At 44.6% G+C, this 23,499-nt stretch overlaps 1 protein-coding gene across 3 annotated transcripts in view; it reads left to right on the top strand.

The window, feature by feature from the left end:
• Window positions 1-23,499, top strand: part of EPB41L4B (erythrocyte membrane protein band 4.1 like 4B) — a 152,833-nt gene that overhangs the window by 49,365 nt on the left and 79,969 nt on the right. For all 3 annotated transcript variants that reach the window (XM_007968475.3, XM_007968474.3, XM_007968476.3), the window contains exons 3-13: window positions 3,917-3,959; window positions 4,810-4,888; window positions 7,325-7,369; window positions 9,215-9,267; window positions 14,368-14,488; window positions 16,175-16,262; window positions 16,431-16,519; window positions 16,816-16,885; window positions 16,979-17,148; window positions 19,077-19,186; window positions 21,116-21,146. In XM_007968475.3, the coding sequence (XP_007966666.3) occupies window positions 3,917-3,959; window positions 4,810-4,888; window positions 7,325-7,369; window positions 9,215-9,267; window positions 14,368-14,488; window positions 16,175-16,262; window positions 16,431-16,519; window positions 16,816-16,885; window positions 16,979-17,148; window positions 19,077-19,186; window positions 21,116-21,146 (899 nt within the window). The remainder of the gene's footprint in view (window positions 1-3,916; window positions 3,960-4,809; window positions 4,889-7,324; window positions 7,370-9,214; window positions 9,268-14,367; window positions 14,489-16,174; window positions 16,263-16,430; window positions 16,520-16,815; window positions 16,886-16,978; window positions 17,149-19,076; window positions 19,187-21,115; window positions 21,147-23,499) is intronic.

Below are 23,499 nucleotides of genomic sequence, written 5' to 3'. Positions count from 1 at the left end.
CTCCCTGGTTCAAGGGACTCTCCTATGGGTATGCGCCACCATGCCCAGCTAATTTTTGTGTTTTTAACAGAGATGGGATTTTGCCATGTTGTCCAGGCTAGCCTTGAACTCTTGACCTCAGGTGATCCACCTGCCTTGGCCTCCCAAAGTACTGGGATTACAGACGTGCACCATCACACCTGGCCTATTTTTAATATACATAAGGTCTTGTCGTCACCCAGGCTGGAGTGCAGTAGTGTGATCATAGCTTATTGCAGCTTTGATCTCCTGGGCTCAAGCGATTCTCCCACCTCAGCCTCCTCAGTAGCTGGGACTACAGACGTATGCCACCATGCCTAGCTATTTTAAAAAGAAAGAAAAATTTGTAGAGATGAGGTCTTGCTCTGTTGCCCAGGCTGATCTTGAACTCCTGGGCTCAAACGATCCTTCTGCCTCAACCTCTCAAATTGTTGAGATTACAGGTGTGAGCCACCGTGCCTGACTTAGGTGCTCTTTATAAGCCAAGAAAATTTGCAGGTACTAGAAATCCTATTATGAGTTTCATCACTCAGACTTAATGGTGAAGGCTCAGGAGATGTTCCGGCAGAGAGTTGTTAGATGCTGTTCAACTCCTGAGCTGCTCTGAGGCCTTGTAGTTCCACTGCTCCCATGTAGATTTGAGATGATTACATTCTACAACCAGCCTTATGGGTGTCATATTTCCAGAATTGAGGTACTATTGGAACAGATGGGCCTTGCCAAGATCATCTCGCACATCTTGATTTCTGGAAAGGATTTTGCCAGATGGACTTGGATAAGAAATTCAGATTAGAAACCACCTTTCTAACACCCGTTAGAGTATTTGAGTAAAATGTCCTGCTATTTGAACTCAGAAATGCACCTGTCTGTCTTCAGTGACTGGTTTAATGGTCTGCTAAGAGGGCTGGAGCCATTTGCCTTGGCGTTTACCCACAGGCAGCATGGCTATATTTAGCCAGGCCACAGGTGAACATCTGAGACAGGTCCCGCTGCTGCTGAATACTGTCCTCAAAGCCGAGCGTAGGATACAGTTTACTAAATGCCACGTTGGGCTTTCATTGCCCCAGTGTTCAAGTCACAAGGCGGTCTTGTGGGATAAAATACGAGTGATCAGAGTCTCAAAGGCCCCTGCAGCTAAGAAGAAAGTCAGATCATTTTGAACTGGTTGGATACAAGATAGGTTTTGTCATCTTTCATTTTAGGATTGTGACTGGGTTTCTTATTGCCTCTGATGCAGGCAAGCAAAACCTGATCCCATCATCAAGGGGTCAAGGAGCTTTTAAAATGAGGAAGCCGTTTCTGATTCCATTCTCAGCTTCACCAGCCCCAGACTTTTCATAGGCGTCTATCCTGGCAGGTCCTGCTTTGGGCAGGACTCTGTGGCTGAGCAGAAAGGATGGAGCCCAGCCTGCAATGGCTGAGGGGGTGCCTTTTGCAGTGTGGCCAGAGGGCAAAGCAGTCAGCTGCCCCGTGCCAGCATCTGGCTGTGGTCTACCTGTGAATGCACACCAGCCGCAGGTGTTTGGCCGTTTCACCTCTTGGACTAGCCTGTAAAACCTGAAATTGCTTGAGATTTTGCTCAGCCCAAACAGCAGTTTCGAGAAGGAGCTGTGGATGTTTCAAGATCTCCAAGATCATCAGAACCTCTTCCTGGGTAGGAGAGGATGTGGAAAACGTCAGTACTAAATATTTAACGGGCACACTGGAAGCATTTATGAAAACTGATGCTCTGAGATTCTGTTTAACGAGTCTTGGGTAGGACCTGAGTTTTGACTTTTTCAAAGTTCCTCAAGTGATGCTAATACTAATACACAGCCAGGATGGAAAAGCACAGCTGGGGAGACTGCACAAGTTGGACTTGGCTGAAGATGAGACTTTGACAGTAGAGGAAGAGGAAAGGGAGGCCTCAACTTGTTCTACTCAAAATAGTGGCGAGGAGACTTAAGAAAGGAAAGAAATGGAACAAGCTTCTTTAAGCGATAAGCCTCATATGGGCTAATTAGACTAGGGGATGAGTGGTGAATTCTTTTGAAAGTGAGAAGAACAGGTTTAGTCATAGCCATTATCATGTTACTTGGTAGGAAAGTAAATATTAGGCTTAAATCAAGTCTGTATCAGCCCCCTCCAGGGGCCAAAGTTGGGGGTTTTCAGCTTGTTGGAGGGCATTAGCAGCATCTAATTCTAATGAGGTGAACTCATAAAACAACAAATGAATATGGACGTGACAATGCAGCCCAACCCCTAAAAATAATATTCTCATTAAAATAAACAATTATGCCGCAAGGTAAAAAGAAAGTAAATGGCATTCACAGCCCCACCATCCAAAAATAACCTCTACAATTCCTTCTGGACATATCTAGATAGAAAATAATAATTTTATACAAATGAGATTCCACCTGATTTTTTTTTCTCATGTAACATTGTGCTGTGGATCTCTTGCCACATCAATAAATACAGGCCTGCATCAGTTTTAAATAGTATTTCATTATATGGATGAGCCATTTTCTAATCCATCTCTGTTGATGGACGTTTAGGTCATTTCCAATTCAAAGCTACTAACAATGAGATAAAGCATCCTGCACATGTGTGTCTGAGATACGCATCCTGCTGCGGTGACATTACATGGCTACCTAGCCAGGAGTGGAGATGACAAAAGCCCCCCAACCCACGTTCTCCCATTGCACTGCCCCCAGTTTATTGTGTTATAAATCATCTGTTATTCGCTTTTGTGTTTCCTTATCCCCCTCCTCCCACACAGTCATAATGGCCTCTTTGGTTAGGTGTGGAGTACACTGTCTAGGTGGAGTCCTGCCCCTCCTCATTATTAGACTGTACAGGGCGCAAGTGTGTCTGAAAGCCCATTGGCAGTCAGCAGAATGGCCTCTGACTCTGAGTAACTCGTGAGAAGCCCACTCTGCTTGTATCACCCCAGCTGTCTTTCTAGCAGGGAAGTTTCAGCATGCATTAGGTCCACATAAAGTGATGGGAACAGTCCCTACTTGCCTCACTTTAAAAAATAATTTATATTTAATATTTACTTCTCAAGAATCTAATAGGGGCCTTCTGGGTGCCATACCTTGTGCCTGGCACAGGAAACAGTCACAATTAAGTGCCCGGTCCCTGGCCTCCAGGAGCTGACGTCTGCACAGAGGCGCTCAGTAGAATACTCCTAAAGGCAGTTCTCCGTGGAAGTTAAGTGGCTGAGGCTCCTCAAAACAGCAGTGTCAATGACTTTGGCTTCATAGGGAAACTTTTATATGAGGCAGATGGTTTTGTAATCTCTTTAGATAAGACTGAAACAGTTCTTTTGGTCAAAGCTAGAGGAACTTAAAATGCCCTCATTGACCAGAGCAAAATGATCTTAGGCAAATCCCTGCCTGCCTTTGCATTTGCAGTGTGGCTCATTTTCCTGGCGAAAGAATAAAGGGGTTGTGAATTTTAGTTCTGTACTTCAAAGAGTTTAGGATGACAACCTCAAGACCAGTGCACGATGAGAGATTATTGGTATCCTAGATTGTACTTTTTGCTAGATTGATGGAGACCGGGAATGCTTGGAGAAGATTGGCTGTAACTTGAGAAACTCAGAAGGAAAAGGCAGTTGGTGGCTCTGCTGATCAATTAGTTAAGGGATTTTATATTCTTTCAGGCACCACTTTGTAAAACTTCCAGGAACTAGGGAGTCCCCTCCGCAGAAAAATGCACATATATGCGTACACATTGAATTTTTTTATACCATCCCAAGCAGTTTGCAGATTCGCAGCCTAAAAGCCCATGATGTGATCCAAACCCTGGTTTTTATGGGTAGAATTACTAAGGTTTTTAGAGGAGGGTAACTGTGAGGGCTGAATAACCTTGCTGATGAACTATTCCTAAAGAGACTGTTTTTTCTTTCTTTCAGCACTGGCTGGATCATGCCAAACCCATAAAAAAGCAGATGAAAAGTAAGTAAGCAAAATTTAGCCCACTCATTTATTTCTTTTTTTCTGAGAGTAAACTCCTTTGCCAGTGTTTTGAGGTGTTATGTTTTCATTAGAACTTGGAAGCATATTAAAAATCAATTCAGTATTAAGTGGACGATTTTTAATTTCTTAAGGCTAGCCAAAGATGAGAGTTTAAAATTTGAATAAAAGTGTTTAGTGGATATTGAAAAAACCGAATGTGCTCTCATTTGAAATCAGACGCCTCTGCCAGTGAGCACTGATTACTCTGCTATTCAGAAACTCAGCTTTATACCTATTATATCTACTTTCTAATGAAATACAACATAGTCTCAGAGGATGAGAGAGTAGGAGGGATCTTTGATAGTCTGCTACAGCTTTCTCAATGTACAGGTGTGGTAACCACATTTTTTAATGTTGTTTATGCTTGGGTAATTTTTAAAAATTCATATGCTCTTAAAAGTACTTTAAAGTGTTTTTACATAACAGAACACTTTGCATCACTTTCCTTTAGCCTTTGTACTTTGTACTTTGTAAAAACTAGCTGTCAGTTTGGAGTATTGTGACATCGGGGTGAAGGTAAAATGTCAGCTTTTAGGTAATCCATCTAGATCACTAGGGTTTTCTCCTGGAATGAGGTTACTAGCTAAACTATCTTAGTCAACACAAAAGTCCATCTGTCTCAGTTTCCCTGACGACGATTGGAAAGAATTGACCAGGGTTGTGTGCCCAGTTATGCTGTCCTGATGTCGTGCTAAATGTTATAGATTTAACGTGCTTTTCCTTTTGTCCATCCTGTGATCTTCAAAACTGGGGGAAAAACATCTTCAACCTTCCATCTCCAAATGTTTAGTTGGACCTGCTTATGCTTTGCACTTTCGAGTTAAATACTATTCTTCAGAACCAAACAACCTTCGTGAGGAGTTTACAAGGTAGGCCACGATGCAGAACAATCTCCCGCCCAGCAGTGCTTGCCTTACGTGTCATTTATGACTCTTCTCAATTGTGGGTTTGCCTCTCCTTCTGTCTGCCGTCTTTCTATTTCTCAGCAAGAGTTATTAGTATTTTTCCGGTGCTTCTGTATTCCGTTAAAAATCCACAACTTTGCTTAATTTGACATTTTTCTGAGTGAATAGAAATTAGAAGATACATTTTCTTGTCACACTTCTATTTTCTTGGACCCTGGATAAATTGATTGGTTGCTCTGTGGCGTTTTATTTTTATCTCAACTACAAAAAGGAAGGCAGATACTGGAAAAGCATTACTCAGTCCTAAATCGCCATCTTATGTTTTAAGGGATTGCAAAATATTCTCTTGATTGTTATAATACAAAGAACCCTCTTTAAAAAAAAAATAGTAATTGCAGCAAAGTTGTTAAAATCCCTTCATGTTATCTTTTAGCTCCCCTGAATTTCTTTATCTTTTCTTTTTTTTTTTTGAGACAAAATCTTGCTGTGTTGCATAGGTTGAAGTGCAGTGGCATGATCTTGGCTCACTGTGGCCTCTATCTACCTCCTGGGTTCAAGCAATCCTCCTGCTTCAGCCACCCGAGTAGCTGGGATTACAGGCGCAAACCATCACGCTCTGCTAATTGTTGTATATTTGATTAGAGACAGGGTTTCGCCATGTTAGCCAGGCTGGTCTCAGACTCCTGACTTCAACTGATCTGCCCGCCTTGGCCTCCAAAGTGCTGGGATTACAGGTGTGAGCCACCGTGCCCGGCCTGAATTTCTTTCATGTTTTGTTTGCCCATGTCTATGTCTTAGACTTCAGAAACAGGGAAGAAGAAAAAAAAATTTGAGTAACATTTTAAATGTGGAGTTTCCCTCTAGCCTCTCTTCCATCAGTGAAATTCTCTACAAAGTCTTTTCCTGCTTTTGATATCCCCAGAGCCTCCTTGTCATTGTTTGTGTGATAGAGTATAGTGGTGACATGTAGGCTGCTGAATGGTTCTTAGGGAGATGACCCCTGAGTAATACCTTAAAGACTGACTGGTTATCACCATTTCCCCTGGGCCTTTTTTTTTTTTTTTTTTTTTTTGAGACAAGGTCTTACTCTGTCACCCAGGCTGGATCATAGCTCACTGCAGCCTCAACCTCCCAGTTTCAAGTGATCCTCCCACCTCAGCCTCCCTAGTAGCTGGGACCACAGGTGTGTGCCACCACGCCTGGCTAATTTTTTGTATTTTTTAAATAGAGACAGGGTTTTGCCCTGTTACCCAGGCTTCTGCTGGGCTGCTATGGTTAGGTTTTCCTATAGGAATCAAGAGTTCTGGCCATGTTAATACTGTGTCTCTTGTGAGATGACTATGCAAGTTGGTATCCTGACCTTCAGAAGTGAAGTTCAGTGGTGGCCAAGCACCTGTCAGGAAGCAGGAACATTCTGGAATGTACTAGAACTTTCACCATGCCTGATCTTGATTTCTGACAAACAGTCCTTCTAGTGTTGCTCCTCAGAGTCCTCTATGAATGCTGTTTCTAGCTGTCATCAAAGCTGTTGGTTTGTAACCCGGGTTGTGTGAATCAGAAACACCCGGGAAGCTTTTGAACAACTCAGATTCCTGGAGGCCACTCTTGTGTGTAGGATTCTGTTTCCATAGGTAGGGAGCAGAGCACAGGCAGGTTTGGTATTTACAAAGCATTGTGAGTGGTTCTGATGCCTACATCCTCCTGGTAAAAAAACAAACAAACAAAAGATACCCCTCTTATTTAAGCCAAGACATTTATTTTTTACCTGAGTAAACCTCATGCGTGTTATTTGCTGGCTTCTTTCTCATTTTTTGTTACCCCTCTAACCATTTGCAGTCCAGTGCCGGGATTTTTCTTGTTTTGTGCGTGTGTGCACGCACGCGCGCCTGTTTTGTGTTTTAAAAGAGTCTGCAGTTACACTGCATCAGGGGAAAAGAATCCCCAAGCAGTTTCTGACTAGAATCAGCTGCAAACTTTTTGTTACAATCCATGGCAGCAGATCTGGAATCGGCTGGTGGAGCTGGCTGAGAGCCAGACCCCGCGGCCCCACCCTGCCTGGGTTATTGGACATGTTGCATGTCCATGTGCCATGTTCGGCTCTCTTCTCCAGCACCGAGGGGGTTGTGGAGGCTGTCATTGGACTGTGCCGTGTATCATGTTCCATCCCACAAGTATCTTGCGAGTTCCCCACGTGCACTCACCTTCCTAGCTAGGTTCTGGGATGCCTTCCTGGAGACCCAAGAGGAGATGCTTCCACCAAAGTTCTCAGTTGATTTGGACTCCTGTTTTACAATACAAAACTCCATGCCGTGTGTGGGGTGGGGTTTGCAGTGGGAAGCTGGGGATTGGCAGCGGCTGGGAAAGGGTTACCCTCTATTGACTTTTGTATATGTTTGTCAGGTACCTGTTTGTTTTACAACTCAGGCATGACATTCTTTCTGGAAAGTAAGTATGTTTTTGTTCTGACTCTTAACCCAGGATAGATCATAGTGTATTTCAAAATAATTCACTGTTTTAACTCTTTTACCCTTGTTCCCTTTTCAAAATTCAAAAAAAGTGCACCAGGCATTGTAAAGTGAGTCTAATACTTGTATCACTGTCATTATCATCCTATTTTAAATGATTACTATATGGCTTGAAGCATTTCCAAGACCATTTAATATCTTAAGTGATGTGTATTTGGGAATAACTCTCTCCCTGATCACATCACTGTCCCATTCATAATGGCTTTTGTCGTATTTGCAAGCAAGATACGTTATTAGTATGTATACACTTACAAGTATTTGGACAGTCAAAAAGTGTCATTCATCACCATCTGCATATAAGAAATGGAAAGAGGTTATGTTCTGATTCCAATAGAAAGTTTTAGACATCTCATCTCACTTCCTTTTCTCCTCTTAAAAATGGCTTTGAAATACTAGGCCTCTGGCAACACACAGTGATCACTGAGCACGAGAAGCATTGGCACTGAAGTGGTTGATTTCGCATGCAGTATTAATTTACCGTAAAGATGGGAGGTTTCAACAGGCATAGCTTTTATAACTGTGTCATTTTTCAGCATCTGTATTGAATATTTTCTATTACATGAAAAACTAAGGCTATATTGAGTCTAAAAAGTAACCCCTGCTATTGACAAGAATACGTTCTGATTTTGAATATAATCTGAAGGAAATTTAAAATGTAATTTCCGAATTTGCAAACTCTCTATAGAATACGTGCTATAAAAACCTCAGTGAAATGTACTCCATAGACCAATAGAACAAGTAGATTGTACAGTGTATACATTTGCCTTATTCAGCCATGCAATACAGACCTTTGGTTGGTGTGTGTATTATGAGTGTGTGTACTTTTTTTTAAATCCTCTCTCTCTCCATACTGTGCTCCTCATACTAAAGGCTGTGTAACTCTAGAAATTGTCCTCGGTTTGGAAAAATATTAATGGCAACACCTTGCATTTGTATAGTACTTTGTAGTTTACATGCAGTTTAGCCTGCTTTGTACTTCAAAGCAGAATGGTGTTCGAGTCCCAATATTGCTCCCTTCCAGCTGGATGACCTGGGGCAAGAGCCCTGAACACTGAGTTCCTCATCTATAAAATGGGAGATGGTTCAGGGGAGCTCACTGGCAACACCCATCCTAAAGGTTTACAAACTTGATGCGTTGACCAAATTGGATAATATAAATGAAAAGGCTTTGAAAACTATGAAGTGCTATACCAATGTATGTCACTATTATTTTTCTAACCAAATTTGAAATATTACGTATGAATGAGATCACTGAATCTGCAGTAGTACTCCTCTATGGCTATGCCTTAGATAGACTTAGAATGCTGAGTGTATCCAGCCATCCTGGCAGTAATTGATATAGTGTCTCTGTGTTTATTTTTAACGCTATGACCTTGTTTCAAGAAAGATTTGAAGGCAGCTTTAAAAGATGCAGATACTATATCAAGATAAAATAAATTTAAAATATGTTTAAATATAATAAGGCAAAGGGAACACTTTTCATTCTGTTTTCCAAACTTTTCCATTCTTGCCAAATTCAGTAAAATTGTACATGATTGATAGAAGCTATATCTATGTTGGGTTATTTTGCCCTATGATGAGAATCGACTTTGGGAAATTTGTAGTGCAAATCAGCTTGTTGCATTCTTTAGCGTAGACAGCAAAAATATAAACTAAGAATACAAATCTAAATATCGCTACCTCTTGAAAAATGATTTTAATGACATTTTATATGGTTGTGAGTACTTAAGTTCCTATTTCGAATTAATTTCATTTTTTTTTCAAGATTGAAATGCCCTTATGAAACAGCTGTGGAGTTAGCTGCTCTCTGTCTACAAGGTACGTTAATCTTTAGTAGTAATTAGCATTTTAATGTTACTGCTTTTTATTTCAACAAATGAGTGTCCACAGTATACCTGGCCCAGAGCTTAGCTTTGGGGATATAAATGAATATGACATGGTCTCTGTCCCCAAGTGGCTTGCAGTCCAGTGAGGAAGGCAAGGAGTAGCAAGGACTGCAGTGCAGTTCCTTCAGGAACAGAGACGTGCAGGAGGTTTGGACAAGGAAGGCCCATTGTGGGGATGAGAAGACCATGAGTCAAGGAACCAAGGCACAAAAGTGCAGAGAGGTTAGCAGCAGTTGAATGATGCTGTGAGGGAAGTTCAAGAATTTGGACAGGTGGATGACCTTGGGCCCCATTTAAAGAGAAAGAATTTCATGCAGTCAGTAGTGACACCTTTGAAAACTCTTAAGAGGCAGCAGGCCTGGCCGGATATGCCTCCGGCCATTAGAAAGGCCACGTTGGCTGTATGGGGAGAAGGGATTGGAGTAGGACCGAGACTGGGACTGGGAGCCCAGTGAGGAGGTGCTGCTGTAACAGAAGGGAAAGGAAACTGACTAGGGCAGGGGCTTGCACGCACATACACACACACACACATACACACACACACACACACACACACACCAAGAAATAGCATTATAGCATTGGCAGTACAAGGAGAAGTAATTGGCGATTAGACTTAGGTGTTGAGGGAGGAGTTTGAGATGATTCTCAGGCTGTTTCCGGGGATGGATAGAGGTTAGAAGAGGTGAGCTCCGGTGGAGGAAATGGTCTGCATTGGGCCTCTTGGCTAAGAGGTTCTAGAAGCTCCAGCAGGTTCCTGAGTACCTGAATCTGGCTCGCTCAGAGAGGTCAGGCTGGAAGCATTAATGTCAGGGCTGGCGGGATGCAAAGGGTATTTTTGCATGTGAGTGGGAACTGGATGGTAAGAGGTCTGCCTGCATGATTGTCAGTGTTGGCCGTTTATCTGTGTGATGCCCTGGCGGTTTGTAGTTTCGGATGCAGAAGAAACACTTGCTAAAGTCTCTAGCACTAATTAAGAGAATACTAATGTGTAACTGCACATCGGGATTTCATTAGTACATCAGATAGACATATGTTGTGCACTCGTTTGCCAGCGTGTTCAGCAGCTTCTACTGGATTATGGATTATGATATATTCATTCATCATTAGTAATTATTTATGAACACCATAATGAGAATTGACTTCTCACTTTTGTGTTTGGCCGATTTTTAAAAGTGGAACTGAGAGGTTTTTTCAAACTATAAAATTAGTACATACTTATTACAGAGTATCAGGACAGCAACCCACCAATCAGACAAGTAGAAGGAGGGAAAGAACCCACTGTCCTACCAGCCACAGGCAACCAGAATTTCTGTCTGTGAGTTTTGAGTGGACTTTTGAAAATGTGATTTTGATCAGTCATCTGCGAACTTTTGTATGTTTTTTTACTTGGTATTTTTAGTATGTGTATTTTGTCATGTTTACACTCATAAAGACGGTTTTTAATGACCGTAGGATGCTCCCATGACCTGAAACTTCTATTCCTCAGTCACCTTTTAATTCCTATTGTCTTGAACTCCTGGCTTCAAGTGATCCTCCCACCTCAGCCTCCCAAAGCACCTGGAATTACAGGCATGAGCCACTGCACCCAGACTCTTAATTCTTATTATCTAATGGGCCTTGGCATATAGTAGATGCTTGGTAAGTGCAGAGTGAGTTGAATGAATGAGATTGGAGAGATCTCCTTACCCCACCCCCGCCAAGAACTTTAAAAGCAGAGCCTTTAAACTGGTGGTAGAGTTGATGGTAATGTCATCTATAGCCATCTGTGCCAAATACAGTGCTTTCTATGTATTTTTCTGATATGACAGTCTTTATGGCAAGTGCTGTAATGGCAGGCATGGCTTGAAGAACATGGCAGTGGCCTCTGCACTCCGGCCACTCACTCACTTAGCAAGCGGCTTTCTTCTACCCTAGAGTTCCTGAGCTGCCAGAGGTCATACCATCAGGCTTGACAGCCCAGCAGTAGATGTCAGAGTGTCGTTAGTGAGACAAAAGCATCTATGTCAGACGCAAGGCCATTAATCCACTGGAAAGGTTTCCTCTTAAAGCCATTGGCACAATATTGCAAGCTTGTACGTTGTCGTGAAAGATCAGAGGATGAGGTGCACATATTACCATCCCACCCCATTGTAATGAAGCCCTCACCATACTTAACAGAGTAGTGTAGAACCAAAACCTTGCCCCAGAGCTGAGACAGGCGCAAATAAGGTCAGTTCTCTGTGACCTTTCTTGGAGAAATTATCCATTTGAGCTGAAATCAAAATGTCAGTGTGATTTTAAGATACAATCGTTGGCTGGGCACGGTGGCTCACACCTGTAATCCCAGCACTTTGGGAAGCCGAGGCGGGTGGATTACCTGAGGTCTAGAGTTCAAGACCAGCCTGGCCAACATGGCAAAACTCCATCTCTACCAAAAATACAAAAATTAGCTATGCATGGTGGTGGACACCTGTAATCCCAACTACTTGGGAGGCTGAAGCAGGAGAATTGCTTGAACCCAGGAGGCGGAGGTTGCAGTGAGCCAAGATCGCACCACTGCACTCCAGCCTGGGTGACAGAGCGAGACTCCATCTCAAAAAAAAAAAAAAAAAAAAAAAAAAGATACAACTGTTATGTCAGATAGAAATAAAAAGACTTGGCTGGGCATGGTGGCTCATGCCTGTAATCTCAGCACTTTAGGAGGCTGAGGTGGGTGGATCGCTTGGGCCCAGGAGTTTGAGACCAGCTTGGGCAACATGGCAAAACCCCGTCTCTACAAAAAATAAAAAAATCAACCAGGTATAGTGGTGTGCACCTATAATGCCAGCTACAGACTGAGCTGGGAGGATCACCTGAGCCAAGGGAGGTTGAGGTTCAAGGTTGCAGAGAGCTGTGATCACGCCACTGCAGTCCAGCCTGGGCAACTAAGAGCCTTTCTCAAAAAGAAAAGGAAAGGAAAGGGAAAAGGGAAAGGGAAAGGACTGAAGACTTAGACACAGGGGGAGGCTCCTGTTACATTGTCCCTCCGTGTCCCCTCTTCCCAACCCTGTTCTGTGAGTAAATGCTACAGCCTGCTTTCCACTTCAGCCACAGCTGAGCTAGCTCGTCTGGGACTCCAAGGATCACTAGAGCATCTCTGCAGGTTTGAATAAAAGGAAGGGTTGTGTTTCCTCCTGTGCTTGAGCCTTGAAGACATGTCTTGCTGTGGTTGTCCTCGGTGCCTCCTGAGTTGTGATACAGTGGCCCTGCGGGGAGGCTGTGCTCTTTTGGAAACTAAATTTGTAGTAGATTTAAAAATTAAACCAGGTAAAAGGAAAAGAAGGGAAAACTAATAGGCCACTCGTCTGTTGCATGCCTGTGCTCTTGTTTCATTCTTGTAACAATTCCCATTTTACAAATCAGGCACCGGAGACCCAGAGATGTTAAGTGACTTGCCTGCAGTCACACAGATAGATTATGTTAGAGGTGGGATCCAAGCCCTCTTGTGTCTGAGCTGTTTCCACCACCCTCCACGGCCTCCTAGAGCTGAGGCCTGGCTGCAGAGGTTGCAAACTGAGGGAAGTGTTAGTTGATGGGATCTGATATGTGCAGCACAGGTTCTTAAAGTGTTTTCCAGGGTAGCCACATTAGCATTACATGGGGACTTGTTAGAAAAGCCAGTTCTCAGGCCTGGTTCCAGACCTAGGGATTCAAAAACTCTGGGGGCGGGGCCCAGTGATGTGCGTTTTTGTTTTTGTTTTTGTTTTTGTTTTTTTGAGACGGAGTCTCGCTCTGTCGCCCAGGCTGGAGTGCAGTGGCCAGATCTCGGCTCACTGCAAGCTCCGCCTCCCGGGTTTACGCCATTCTCCTGCCTCAGCCTCCCGAGTAGCTGGGACTACAGGCGCCCGCCACCTCGCCCGGCTAGTTTTTTTGTAGTTTTAGTAGAGACGGGGTTTCACCGTGTTAGCCAGGATGGTCTCGATCTTCTGACCTCGTGATCCGCCCGTCTCGGCCTCCCAAAGTGCTGGGATTAAGTGATGTGCGTTTTAACCAGCTCGCCAGGTGATTCTGATGCGTACCCGAGTTCAAAAGCCACTATTATAGATCAGTGATTTTTCCAACAAATGTACAGAGCTTTTAAACTGGCAGCCTGTGACCTGGGCATCTTGTTAAAAGGCAGGTTTTGCTTGCATAGGTCTGGAGTGGGGCCTCAGGGTCTGCGTTTTGGGCAAGCTCCCAGCGGATGGCAGTACTGTTGGTGTGTGGTCCACATTCAGTGTAGCCTTGTGTTAGAGGGAACGCTAGAGGATTTCTTTTCATTCTGGGATCTGCTTTCTGAGCTGCAGGGGGTCGAGGAGAGTGGGTTTTGTCATCATGCCCTGGATCAGGGGGCCACCTGTATCCTCAGGCCCTCTGTCCTGTGGGGGACTTGGCAAGGGCAGCACAAATTGGGCTTCTTGCTCGGATCCCTTGTGTGTCTGCTCCTCCCTCCTTTCTGCACAGCTGTCTCCCTCCCAGGTTCTGCCTGACTCTCCGCAGTTGCTCCTGCAGCCCTCGCACCCCTCCTCCCTGCCTCCCTCCCTCTCTCCCTCTCCCTCCCTTCCTACTTTTCCTCTGGATGCTGCATGTGCTGAATTCTTGATCCCTCCTCTCCAGCACTGCAGACCCTGAGGTGCTGCTCTGACCTACCCTTAACAAGAGCCTTGTTAAATGGATGTTTCTGGGCAGATCCTCATTCCCTGCGATTGCCTTTTATTGCAAATTCAGGGTTCTGCCACTTCATGGGGAAAATGTAACTGGGGCCTCCCTGGGTGGGAGCAGCAGTGGAGAGAAAGACAGTAATAACTACGATGATGCTGTATCACCCAACAGGGAGGACATTAGAATGCTTCTAGGATTTTGAGTATACATACGACTACCCAAGTGAGAGTTAAGTCTTCCCGAAAGGAGAGAGTTATACATTAGCGGGGGGACCTGTGCTTTAAAATCATGCAAAATGCCTTTGGACCTGGTTGCAGCAATAACTGAAAGCATTCAATGTCTCCTGTTTTCCTCCCTTTTATGAAACTTACAGCGGAGCTTGGGGAGTGCGAGCTTCCAGAACACACACCAGAGCTTGTGTCTGAGTTTCGGTTCATTCCAAATCAGACAGAAGCGATGGAATTTGATATCTTCCAGAGATGGAAAGAGTGCAGGTACCTTGATGCAACCGTCTAGCATTTTGATATATCTATTTTGTCATAAATAAGTGTTGGTTATACTCCTTTATCTACCAGTAGAATTGCTCTATTGATGGCCATAAAACTGCAGCTCCAACTCTTCTCTCCTTGTGTCAGTCCTGTTTTTCCAAAGGCCCACATCTTGTCCTTTTTATTGTTGAGAGAGCCTCGCTCTGTTGCCGAGGCCAGAGTGCAGTGGCACTATCTTGGCTCACTGAATCCTTGACCTCCTGCCTCAGCCTCCCAAGCAGTGGGGATTATAGGCATACGCCACCATGCCTGGCTCATTTTTCTATTTTTTGTGGAGGTGGAGTTTCACCATGTTGCCTAGGCTGGTCTCAAACTCCTGAGCTCAAGTGATCCTCCACCTCAGCCTCCCAAAGTATTCGGATTACAGGCAGAAGCCACCGCACCTGGCTGGCTGTCTCTCAAGAGATGTGCAGCAAGAACCAAACCACACCCCTTTTCTCTCTCTGCAAACAGAGCCTGGTTCTGATTTGTTTATTGCAGCCAGAGGAGCCACTGCTGTCTTAGTGACACCCTAGGGCATCCCAGACACTCTCACATACTTGCATCTCTGGGACCTCAGGGCCTGAACCTTCTGAAACAAGCACTTTAGAAATGCACCCTGTTGTATAGGAACATACACATTAGAGACCATGTGTTGTACATTTCAGGAAATGTGATCATCATACCTAAATCCAGCAGTGTCATTTATTCCTTTTGTTTTTTCCCTCCATTCCCCCTGCAGGCACCACTTTCATGCCTGCACTACCAACTCCACCCCTCACTCACGGGTTTCCTAGATGTTAACCGTTCCTCCCTCCCATCCCATCTTCCCCAAACACTGCCTCTTCCAGGTCACCCTTGGACTCTGGAGCTTAGCGTGACTTTCTCTTATCCCTCAGTCATTCTGAAAAGCTCGTGTGACTGTTTTAGTGGAAGGTGGCATTAGTCCATTCTCATTGTGTAACACTGAAGCAATGTAAATGTCTGTGGGTATGGCACACCCCACCCACACACTTACACATCCACTGTGCTCCCTGCAGGAAGCCATCATTGGCAGTCTGTAGTCTTTTCCTTTTGCATTTACATATACAACATCGTTTCATTGTTTCCTTAAGTGATCATGTTGTAAGCACTGTTCTGTGCTCCCTTTCTTTCTTTCTTTCTTTCTTTTTTTTTTTTTTTTTGAGATGAAGTTTCACTCTTTTTGCCCAGGCTGGAGTGCAATGACACGATCTTGGATCTCGGCTCACTGCAACCTCTGCCTCCCAGGTTTAAGTGATTCTCCTGCCTCAGCCTCCCAAGTAGCTGGGATTACAGGCATGCACCACCACGCCCAGCTAATTCTGTATTTTTAGCAGAGATGGAGTTTCACCATGTTGGTCAGGCTGGTCTGGAACTCCTGACCTCAAGTGATCCACCCACCTTGGCCTCCCCAAGTGCTGGGATTACAGGCGTGAGCCACTGTGCCTGGCCTGTTCTGTGGTCTTTCTAGTCAATTAACAGTAAGTTCTTGGGAATCTTTTTGTATTACTATAATTTGGTGTCCCTCATTGCTTTAATTGCTGCATAACGTTCCATAGTAAGGTTGTGCCCTTCAGAATCCTGTGGCCTTACAAGTCGCAGTTTACACGTATTTCCATTGGTTTTTCTAAGGGGAAAGAGCCCTGCCCAGGCGGAACTCTCCTATCTGAATAAAGCGAAGTGGCTGGAAATGTATGGGGTAGACATGCACATTGTCAGGGTAAGAACTGTATGCGTTTAAGTACTTTGGTTTTGCTGTTACTGAAAAATGTATGAACATTATGCAAACAAAATAACTTGTGGTGAGGAAACTGTTTTTGCATTTTGCATTCTGCTGTGTGACGACCTGTTAGAACCCTCTACCGATTGTCACTTCGTTTGTTTGTAGGGAAGAGATGGCTGTGAATATTCTCTTGGACTGACCCCGACAGGCATATTAATCTTTGAAGGAGCTAACAAAATAGGCTTATTCTTTTGGTAATTTAGTTTTGTCTAATATTAAAAATGTCTTTTCCTATTTTGTGGTGGAATTCTATGTGATGGATGATTATTGAGGGGTATCTGCAACACCCAGATTCATCCTCAGAGCACGTGGTGCTGCTGTTGTGGGTCTGTGGCAGTTGCACTGAAACTTCTGGATAATCACACTTGAATGAATGTTGTTTTTTTTTTTTTTTTCAGTCTAAGCTTTAAAAGTAGAAAGGAAACTGTTATTTGATGTGTAGATGGTTTTACTGCAGATTGTGCTTTTAAAATGCTTTCTCTCTGACTAGGCCTAAAATTACCAAAATGGATTTTAAAAAGAGCAAATTGACACTCGTGGTGGTCGAGGATGATGATCAGGTAGGCCTTGCTCCCATTTCTTCCCCTTTGCTGTGAAAATCCTGCGTCAGTGTTGCAAACGCCCACTCGAGGCCCTTGTGCTTCCTCTTTAAGGGACGTGAGCAAGAGCACACGTTTGTGTTCCGGTTAGACAGTGCCAGGACCTGCAAACACCTTTGGAAGTGTGCAGTTGAGCACCACGCGTTTTTCCGACTGCGGACGCCAGGAAACAGCAAATCCAATAGATCTGACTTTATCAGGCTGGGCTCTCGCTTCAGATTCAGGTAGGGAGCCATTTCTGCAACACGCATCGCGTCTTCTGAAGGAGGGCAACTGTGATTTCTTTCTTGTGTGTGAGTAGAGTGATGAATTTGTGTCCAGAAGCTTAGGTTGCATGTCCCGTCCCCACTTTTCTTAAGGTGAGTCACTGAAGCTCTTTTGATCCTCGTTGATAAAATGGAACTAATAACAAAATTGTTAATAACTGACATTTAGCCAGAGCTGTGCTATTCAGTACAGTAGCCACTAGCCACATGTGGCAATTTAAGTTAATGAATATGAAATAAATTTTACAATGTAATTCTTCAATATCGCTAGTCATATTTCAAGTGGCCAAGAAGCCACATGTGGCTAGTGGCTGCCATATTAGACAGTATCGACACAGGATCATTGTGGAAAGTTCTGTTGGCCAGCACTGTGCCAGAACTGTTCATATACCCTTAATAAGGTAGGTTGATTATCCCCATTTTACAGGTAAGGAAACCAGGGCCAGAGCTATTACGCTTAAAGTCACACATAGCCAGGAAGTGGTAGAGCCGAGATTCAACACCGTGAACTCTGGCTGCTAAATTTCTAACTGCTACTGTATTGCCTTTTGCATGCCAGTGTCCAGAAATTTGGGATGGTTAAGAATGAGAGCAGGTATCAATGTGTGTGCACGTAACCCAGGGTAGGATGAGTAGATACTTGAATCTGAAAAGAGCCTGCAAACATCGAGAGCTTATTCTGATACATTTTTGCTTATCATCCTAAGACCATTTTTCTCAGAGTGTTTGAAAACTTTCTTGGTGTTAAAAATGAGAACAGCAACCTCACCTGAGAACTTTGCAGTTAGAATCTATGGGTATGCATGTGTGTGTATGTGTAAGGCCTGGCAGTATGCATTTAAAATGTGCTCCCAGGGTTTTTGAGGCCCATTTACATTTGAGAATCACAGTTACGATATCTAAAACTTCACATGGTTTCATAACCTCTACCCACACATGGCACATCCCTGAACTCTATTTAAATGTCAAAAGATTTGCTCATTTCAAATATTTCTACTGTGCAAGGAAATGGCTACGAACTTCTGTTTAAAGAATTATTTTGTTTTAAATGCTCCAAGGGGTCGGGGGTGGGAAAACCAAACTCTTTTTGAGAAACAGTCAAATCCCAGGGTCCTGTGGAGGATGCAGAGGTTACCGGAGACCCTCTGCAGGATGCTGGTGTCTACTCAGGGTGAAGTGAGGCGGGAAGGCCAAGTCAGGGCAGTTGCCAAGGCAGGCTTTTCTCTCCTGGGAGGAAGCTGCCCCAGGCTTAGTCCCAGACCATGTTCCTTTCTGCTCGTCTAGAAGTGTAAGAAGGAAGGGAGTTTGGAGAAGAAGAGGTTGCCCCTTAGAGGCACGCAGAGCAGGTGACAAAGGGTGACTAAGAGCAACTGGAATGAAGCAGTTGAGGGGTAGATCAGACGAAACCAGCAACCTCCTGGAATCTGCAGCTGGGCATCACATTGGTTGAAACCCAAAAAGCCTTAGTGAAATCAGTAATGTTTGCCTTGGCAAAGCCTAGTTAAGTGGGTATTGATAACAGTCTTTTAAAACATGGGTTAAATGTCTATGCAGTGTGTTCCGTGAAAGGTTGTTTTATGTGAAAATCAGTGTTCTCTTAATGAGATGTTTCAAACCTGCTTCGTTTGTGCAGCCAAGTGGCTGGTACCTAAATTGCAGGTTTTGTCCTTTGGTGGAAATATCTGGCTCTGGACTGTAGCCTGGACTTGGCAAAGGAGATTTTATTTCCAAATGGAAGGCTAAACTTTGTGTTTCTTTACCCAAGTGAGTTCAGGCTAAGTTGAAACGTACATTGGAGCTCTTGTAAATAAAAGTGCACTTTCAAAAACCTGTAATGTACTGAGATTCTGATATTGATAACACACAAGAAAATATTTACTTCCCAGTGGGCGGACAGAATATCAAGCTACACATGGCTCCAGGTTACGAAGAACCAGCACCTTTGAGAGGAAGCCTAGTAAACGTTATCCATCCCGGAGACATTCAACGTTCAAAGGTTGTGTGTTTTTCATTCTGCCTTGGAATTTTACATTATGCTTGAGTCATTTAAGCCCTCAAGGAGCTTGGTCAAGCAGCTTATGAAGAAAGTTCCCGCAGTTCTCTAGCCTGGAGCTTTTGGAAAAGTAATCTCAGTGGTGTTCTTTTAATGGGACCTGGCCACTTCTGCCATCCCTCTGTCATTAGTGTTTCCCTTGGATGTGTTCATTAATTTTTCCCTGTCTCCATATTTCTTCCCATGTGCCTCTTAGCTTCTTTTAGACCTGGGCTCAAGCCCCGGGACCTCAGGAATATCATAGAGAAACACCTTTCTTGCCTATAGAAGATACTGTATCTCCACCATCTTGCAATTTTAAGTGCGGACATCAGGCCCATGCTAACTGGAATTCTGACCACGTACAAGTAGATGAAGAACTTTTAGATACTTGACTCAAGTCCCACAGTCAGTCCAAACTTTCCTCACACTTAAATGTAGCCAGGCCCTAGAATGCCCACCCTCTTCCCCTTTCCACGCCCTCTGAACCTTGTCTGTCAGTTACAGCTGAGACCTCATACCTCTATGAGACCTGGAGCACAGGACAACTCAGTCAGTGAATGAGCAAGCCAGGCTCATTTCTGTTGGATCCCAGCCTCCAGATCCCATCTCATAGCTCTTCTTTTTCTACACTAGATTGCTTCCCCACTTAGGATGCCCAGTTAGCACTCAGTGTTTGCTCTTTTATGGCAGACCCTCTGCACTCCCAGCCTCCTGGCCCCTCCTGTATATGATTTCCTTGTGGCCACTCCATGCGTTTTTCTTGGCTCAAGACTTAGTGGGCCTCCATGGGACCTGGTACCTCTACTTGTTCCCTTCTAGAATCTGTAACTTTGTGTTCCCCACCATTCTTTCCTTTATGAACCACCAGCGCAATAGAATGACTACCTGAAATTCTTCATCACTCCCAGCTGCTTTAGTGGAGGAAAAATGCCCACAGCACAGGAAATAGTCCTGCCATTCGAGAGAGGCCAGGGGATGGGAGCGTGTCCAGAGAAGGGCGATGGGTTGATGAAGGGTGGCCACAGTGCCCAGGAGGAAGGGGCCAGAACACTCTCTATTCTGTTCCGTGAGGAGGATTATGCTTGTGTGTGTAGTCCACTAGGTCAGAGTTGTCCAGAAATAGCCCAGTGTAAGGAACAATTTTCCAAAGATCAAAAGAGCTGTCTCAAGATAGCAGTGTGCTCCCAGCCCCTACAGGTGTATACAGCACAAAGGGAGGGACCCCCTGGTGTGGCTATCACAGAGGGGAGAGGACATCCTGTGGCTTGACCCCACCAGATGGCTTTAGAGATCTTCTGGGTCCCAGGGTCTGTGATTCTCTTCCCGGTCCCTCTTTTCTGTCCCTTATTTCACTGACTTTTTTCCAGCCAGACTTCTAGCATCTTCTTTGTGAAGCTTTTAATGATTTTCCCTGCCACATATATCCTTTTAAAAACAAAATGGAGTGTAATAGGCTAAGCTGTACCTCATCCCCCAGGCTCTGTCCATGCAGACCCTCACGGCCGCCCCGAGGCCCCTCAATCCAGACCCACGCTTGTATTTCATCCCTGATCACCGTGTGCTGTTTTCCTTTTACCCTCTTCTCTGTATCTGCCTTTCTCTGTCTCTAGCCTGGGAACTTCTTGAGAGCAAAGATGTGTCTCTTTGTCCCTGCCTCCCAGAGCGTCCAGCCCTGGGAACCTGCTGAGTGAATGATTGCTAAGTGAATCAGAGGGAGTGATAGTTTACTCTCCCTGAGGAAAGGAGAAGTAGCCACCGTGCAGTTCTGCCTGGGTTGGGGCTGGAATGGCTCTGTGATGGTAGAAGTCTCACATGGCCATTATCTGTCATTGCATGGTGAAAGTGATAAAGTTCTCTAAGATGTCATAACTTTCTGTTTTTCTTTTACAGCAAGCAACCCAGTGATAGCAGCCCAGCTCTGGTGAGTGTCCCCGAGCTCTAGAGCACAGCTCTCCTCTCAAAGGATCGTATTTATTTGCAATGTTGACTTTTTCCTTACTACAATGAAATCAGAAAGTACGTCATCTGGTAATTTTTTTTCCCCTTTTTCTGCTGCCTGGCTATTCCATGCTTGTGGCTTTCAATAAGTACACACTATAATGTTCCAAGACAGTTTGGTTTTTTTGGAAAACACAGCTGTTTTGTTTGAGTAGCTGCGTGCTTTATGATAACAGTGGGTGGGAAAGGTAGAGGCCTGTGCATAGCACCCTGTGCTCCTGGCGTGGCAGGCAGTGCTGGGAGAGGAAAGCCGTGCTCCCGAGCTAAAGCTGGACGAGAGCAGATGCTAGATTTGCTCAGTGATGTGCAGGTTTTACATCATAGAAGACATTAAACACCTTTACTGAAATTCCTGCAGGAAAAGGAACTTATTACAAGAGTGAAAATTGCCAGCACAGGATTCAGCAAACATTTTCTGTAAAGGGCCAGATAGTCCATATTTGAGACTTTGCAGGCTCTGCTGTCTCTTTCACAGCTACTCAGCTCTGCTGTTGTAGCTAGAGAGCCACCGTGGAAATATGTAAATGAGCAAACAGGACTGCATTCTAATAAAACTTATAAATATCAGTGGGCCGGATTTGGCCCAAGGGGTGTAGTTTTTGCAGGCCTCTTCCCTGGCACAGGTGTCCAGGGTCTTGCCTGTATAGTAGAATGATCTGGTGAGCTATAATTATCTGAAACATCCTCCCCAGCCACACCTCAGGCTCATTGAATCAGTCTCTCAGGGTGGGACTCATATAGCTTGTTTTTAAAGCTGGCCAGGTGAGTCTGCCTGGCATATACCTCTCTTGCTCTCTCTGAAATAACTGCCTCTCTTATATGAGTTTCGGCTTGTTAAATAGACAAGCTGTCATGTGAGAGAACCACAGACTTGGTTGGTTGGACCTTTGGTCTGAACTTCAGCCACTGGTAGGTAGCCCAGGTTCGTTAGCCTCTCAGTCATCCCAGGCACAGGTCTCAAGGCAGCTGAGAGGGTGGTCTTTGAGATGGACACAGCTTGACTGTGCCATACACTGTCAGGACAGTTGGCAGAACGTGGCACGGGGTGGAGCGGGTTGCAGATACCCCTGTTAGCGAGGAGAGCCCTGCCTGGGGCATCAGGAGCCTTCCCTCTAGGTACCAGCTGTGTTCTAACCCAGCTCTGGAGACAGGCCTTCCTACTTCTGGGCCTCCGTCTTCTTTTTTGCAAATGAGGAGGCTGGGCTAGATCAGTGTTTTTCCAAACTGTTTTACTCTCTGATTTTCACCCTCTAGAAGAAACCTGATGTCAAAGCCCAACATACAGAACAGACAGATGTGGAGGTCCTCTGGATGAGCTGAGTGGGGAGGGAGAGACCAGTTTCTGCCTGCTCTTCTGCCACTCCTCCCACCCCATAGCTCCAAGACACCTTCGAGGAACCCAGGGTTCTAGAGAACACAGCTGGTCCCTCGTATGACACGGCCGGAAACTCAACCTCACATCTCTGATTCCAAATCCTACTTTCAGTGTCGTTCTGCCTTTTGTCTCTGGGTTTTGTTCTCAGCATCTGTTGAAGGGGCTTGGGGTCCTGTTGAACGGCTCTTCGTCGCCCCCTGCCCCGGAGGGTGGGAGGAGGTTGCAGTATTCTGGATGGGTTAAGTTGTAGGTCGCTAGATTCACCCCTTTTCTGGGATCCTTCTGGCAGATGGTATGCCATATGGTATCTGTACCTTTCTTAGCCTGTCGGGGTGTCTTCCTTTTACTTCTCTGGGGCTTGTAAGTTACAGCCCCAATTTCTTTCCTTTGCTGTCTAAGGTGATGATTGTTTTGCTTGTTTCTCCCTAATAAAATTACATTTTCCTCCTAGCATCTAGTGGAGATTATATATTGGGAACCAAAACAAACTTAAAAAAAAAAATCTGCCAAAAAAAAAAAAGCCCTGGCAAATATACCCTTTAGGAACAAATGAGCTAATAACTGCTGTTCGCAGCTGTTCAATTGCTCTTCACAGCCTGTGGGATCCCGGGGTGAGTAGGATTGCTATGGGAGCCGTGGATGAAATTGTGCTCTGGGCTCCAGAGGTACTACTAGAAAAATAGCACCTTGCAGAACACTTAACTTACCTGATGAAGTCCAGCCGGAGGTGATCTGGCCCAGAGCCTAGATCTGTGTACTGGTCCTCCTCGAAAACTGGAACACAGAACCATTTAGACACCAAGCAAGACTTATAACAATGATCTGTTTGCCTCTCAGTGTTGGAGAAGCCAGCAATAACACTTGATTTCAAGCACACTTCCTGGCAGTAATGACTGTCTCC

The sequence above is a fragment of the Chlorocebus sabaeus genome, chromosome 12, assembly GCF_047675955.1.
Source record: "Chlorocebus sabaeus isolate Y175 chromosome 12, mChlSab1.0.hap1, whole genome shotgun sequence".
In the NCBI taxonomy this organism is placed as follows: Eukaryota; Metazoa; Chordata; class Mammalia; order Primates; family Cercopithecidae; genus Chlorocebus; species Chlorocebus sabaeus.
The sequence above is the reverse complement of the archived record's forward strand: the minus strand, read 5'-3'. Positions and strand labels throughout refer to the sequence as shown.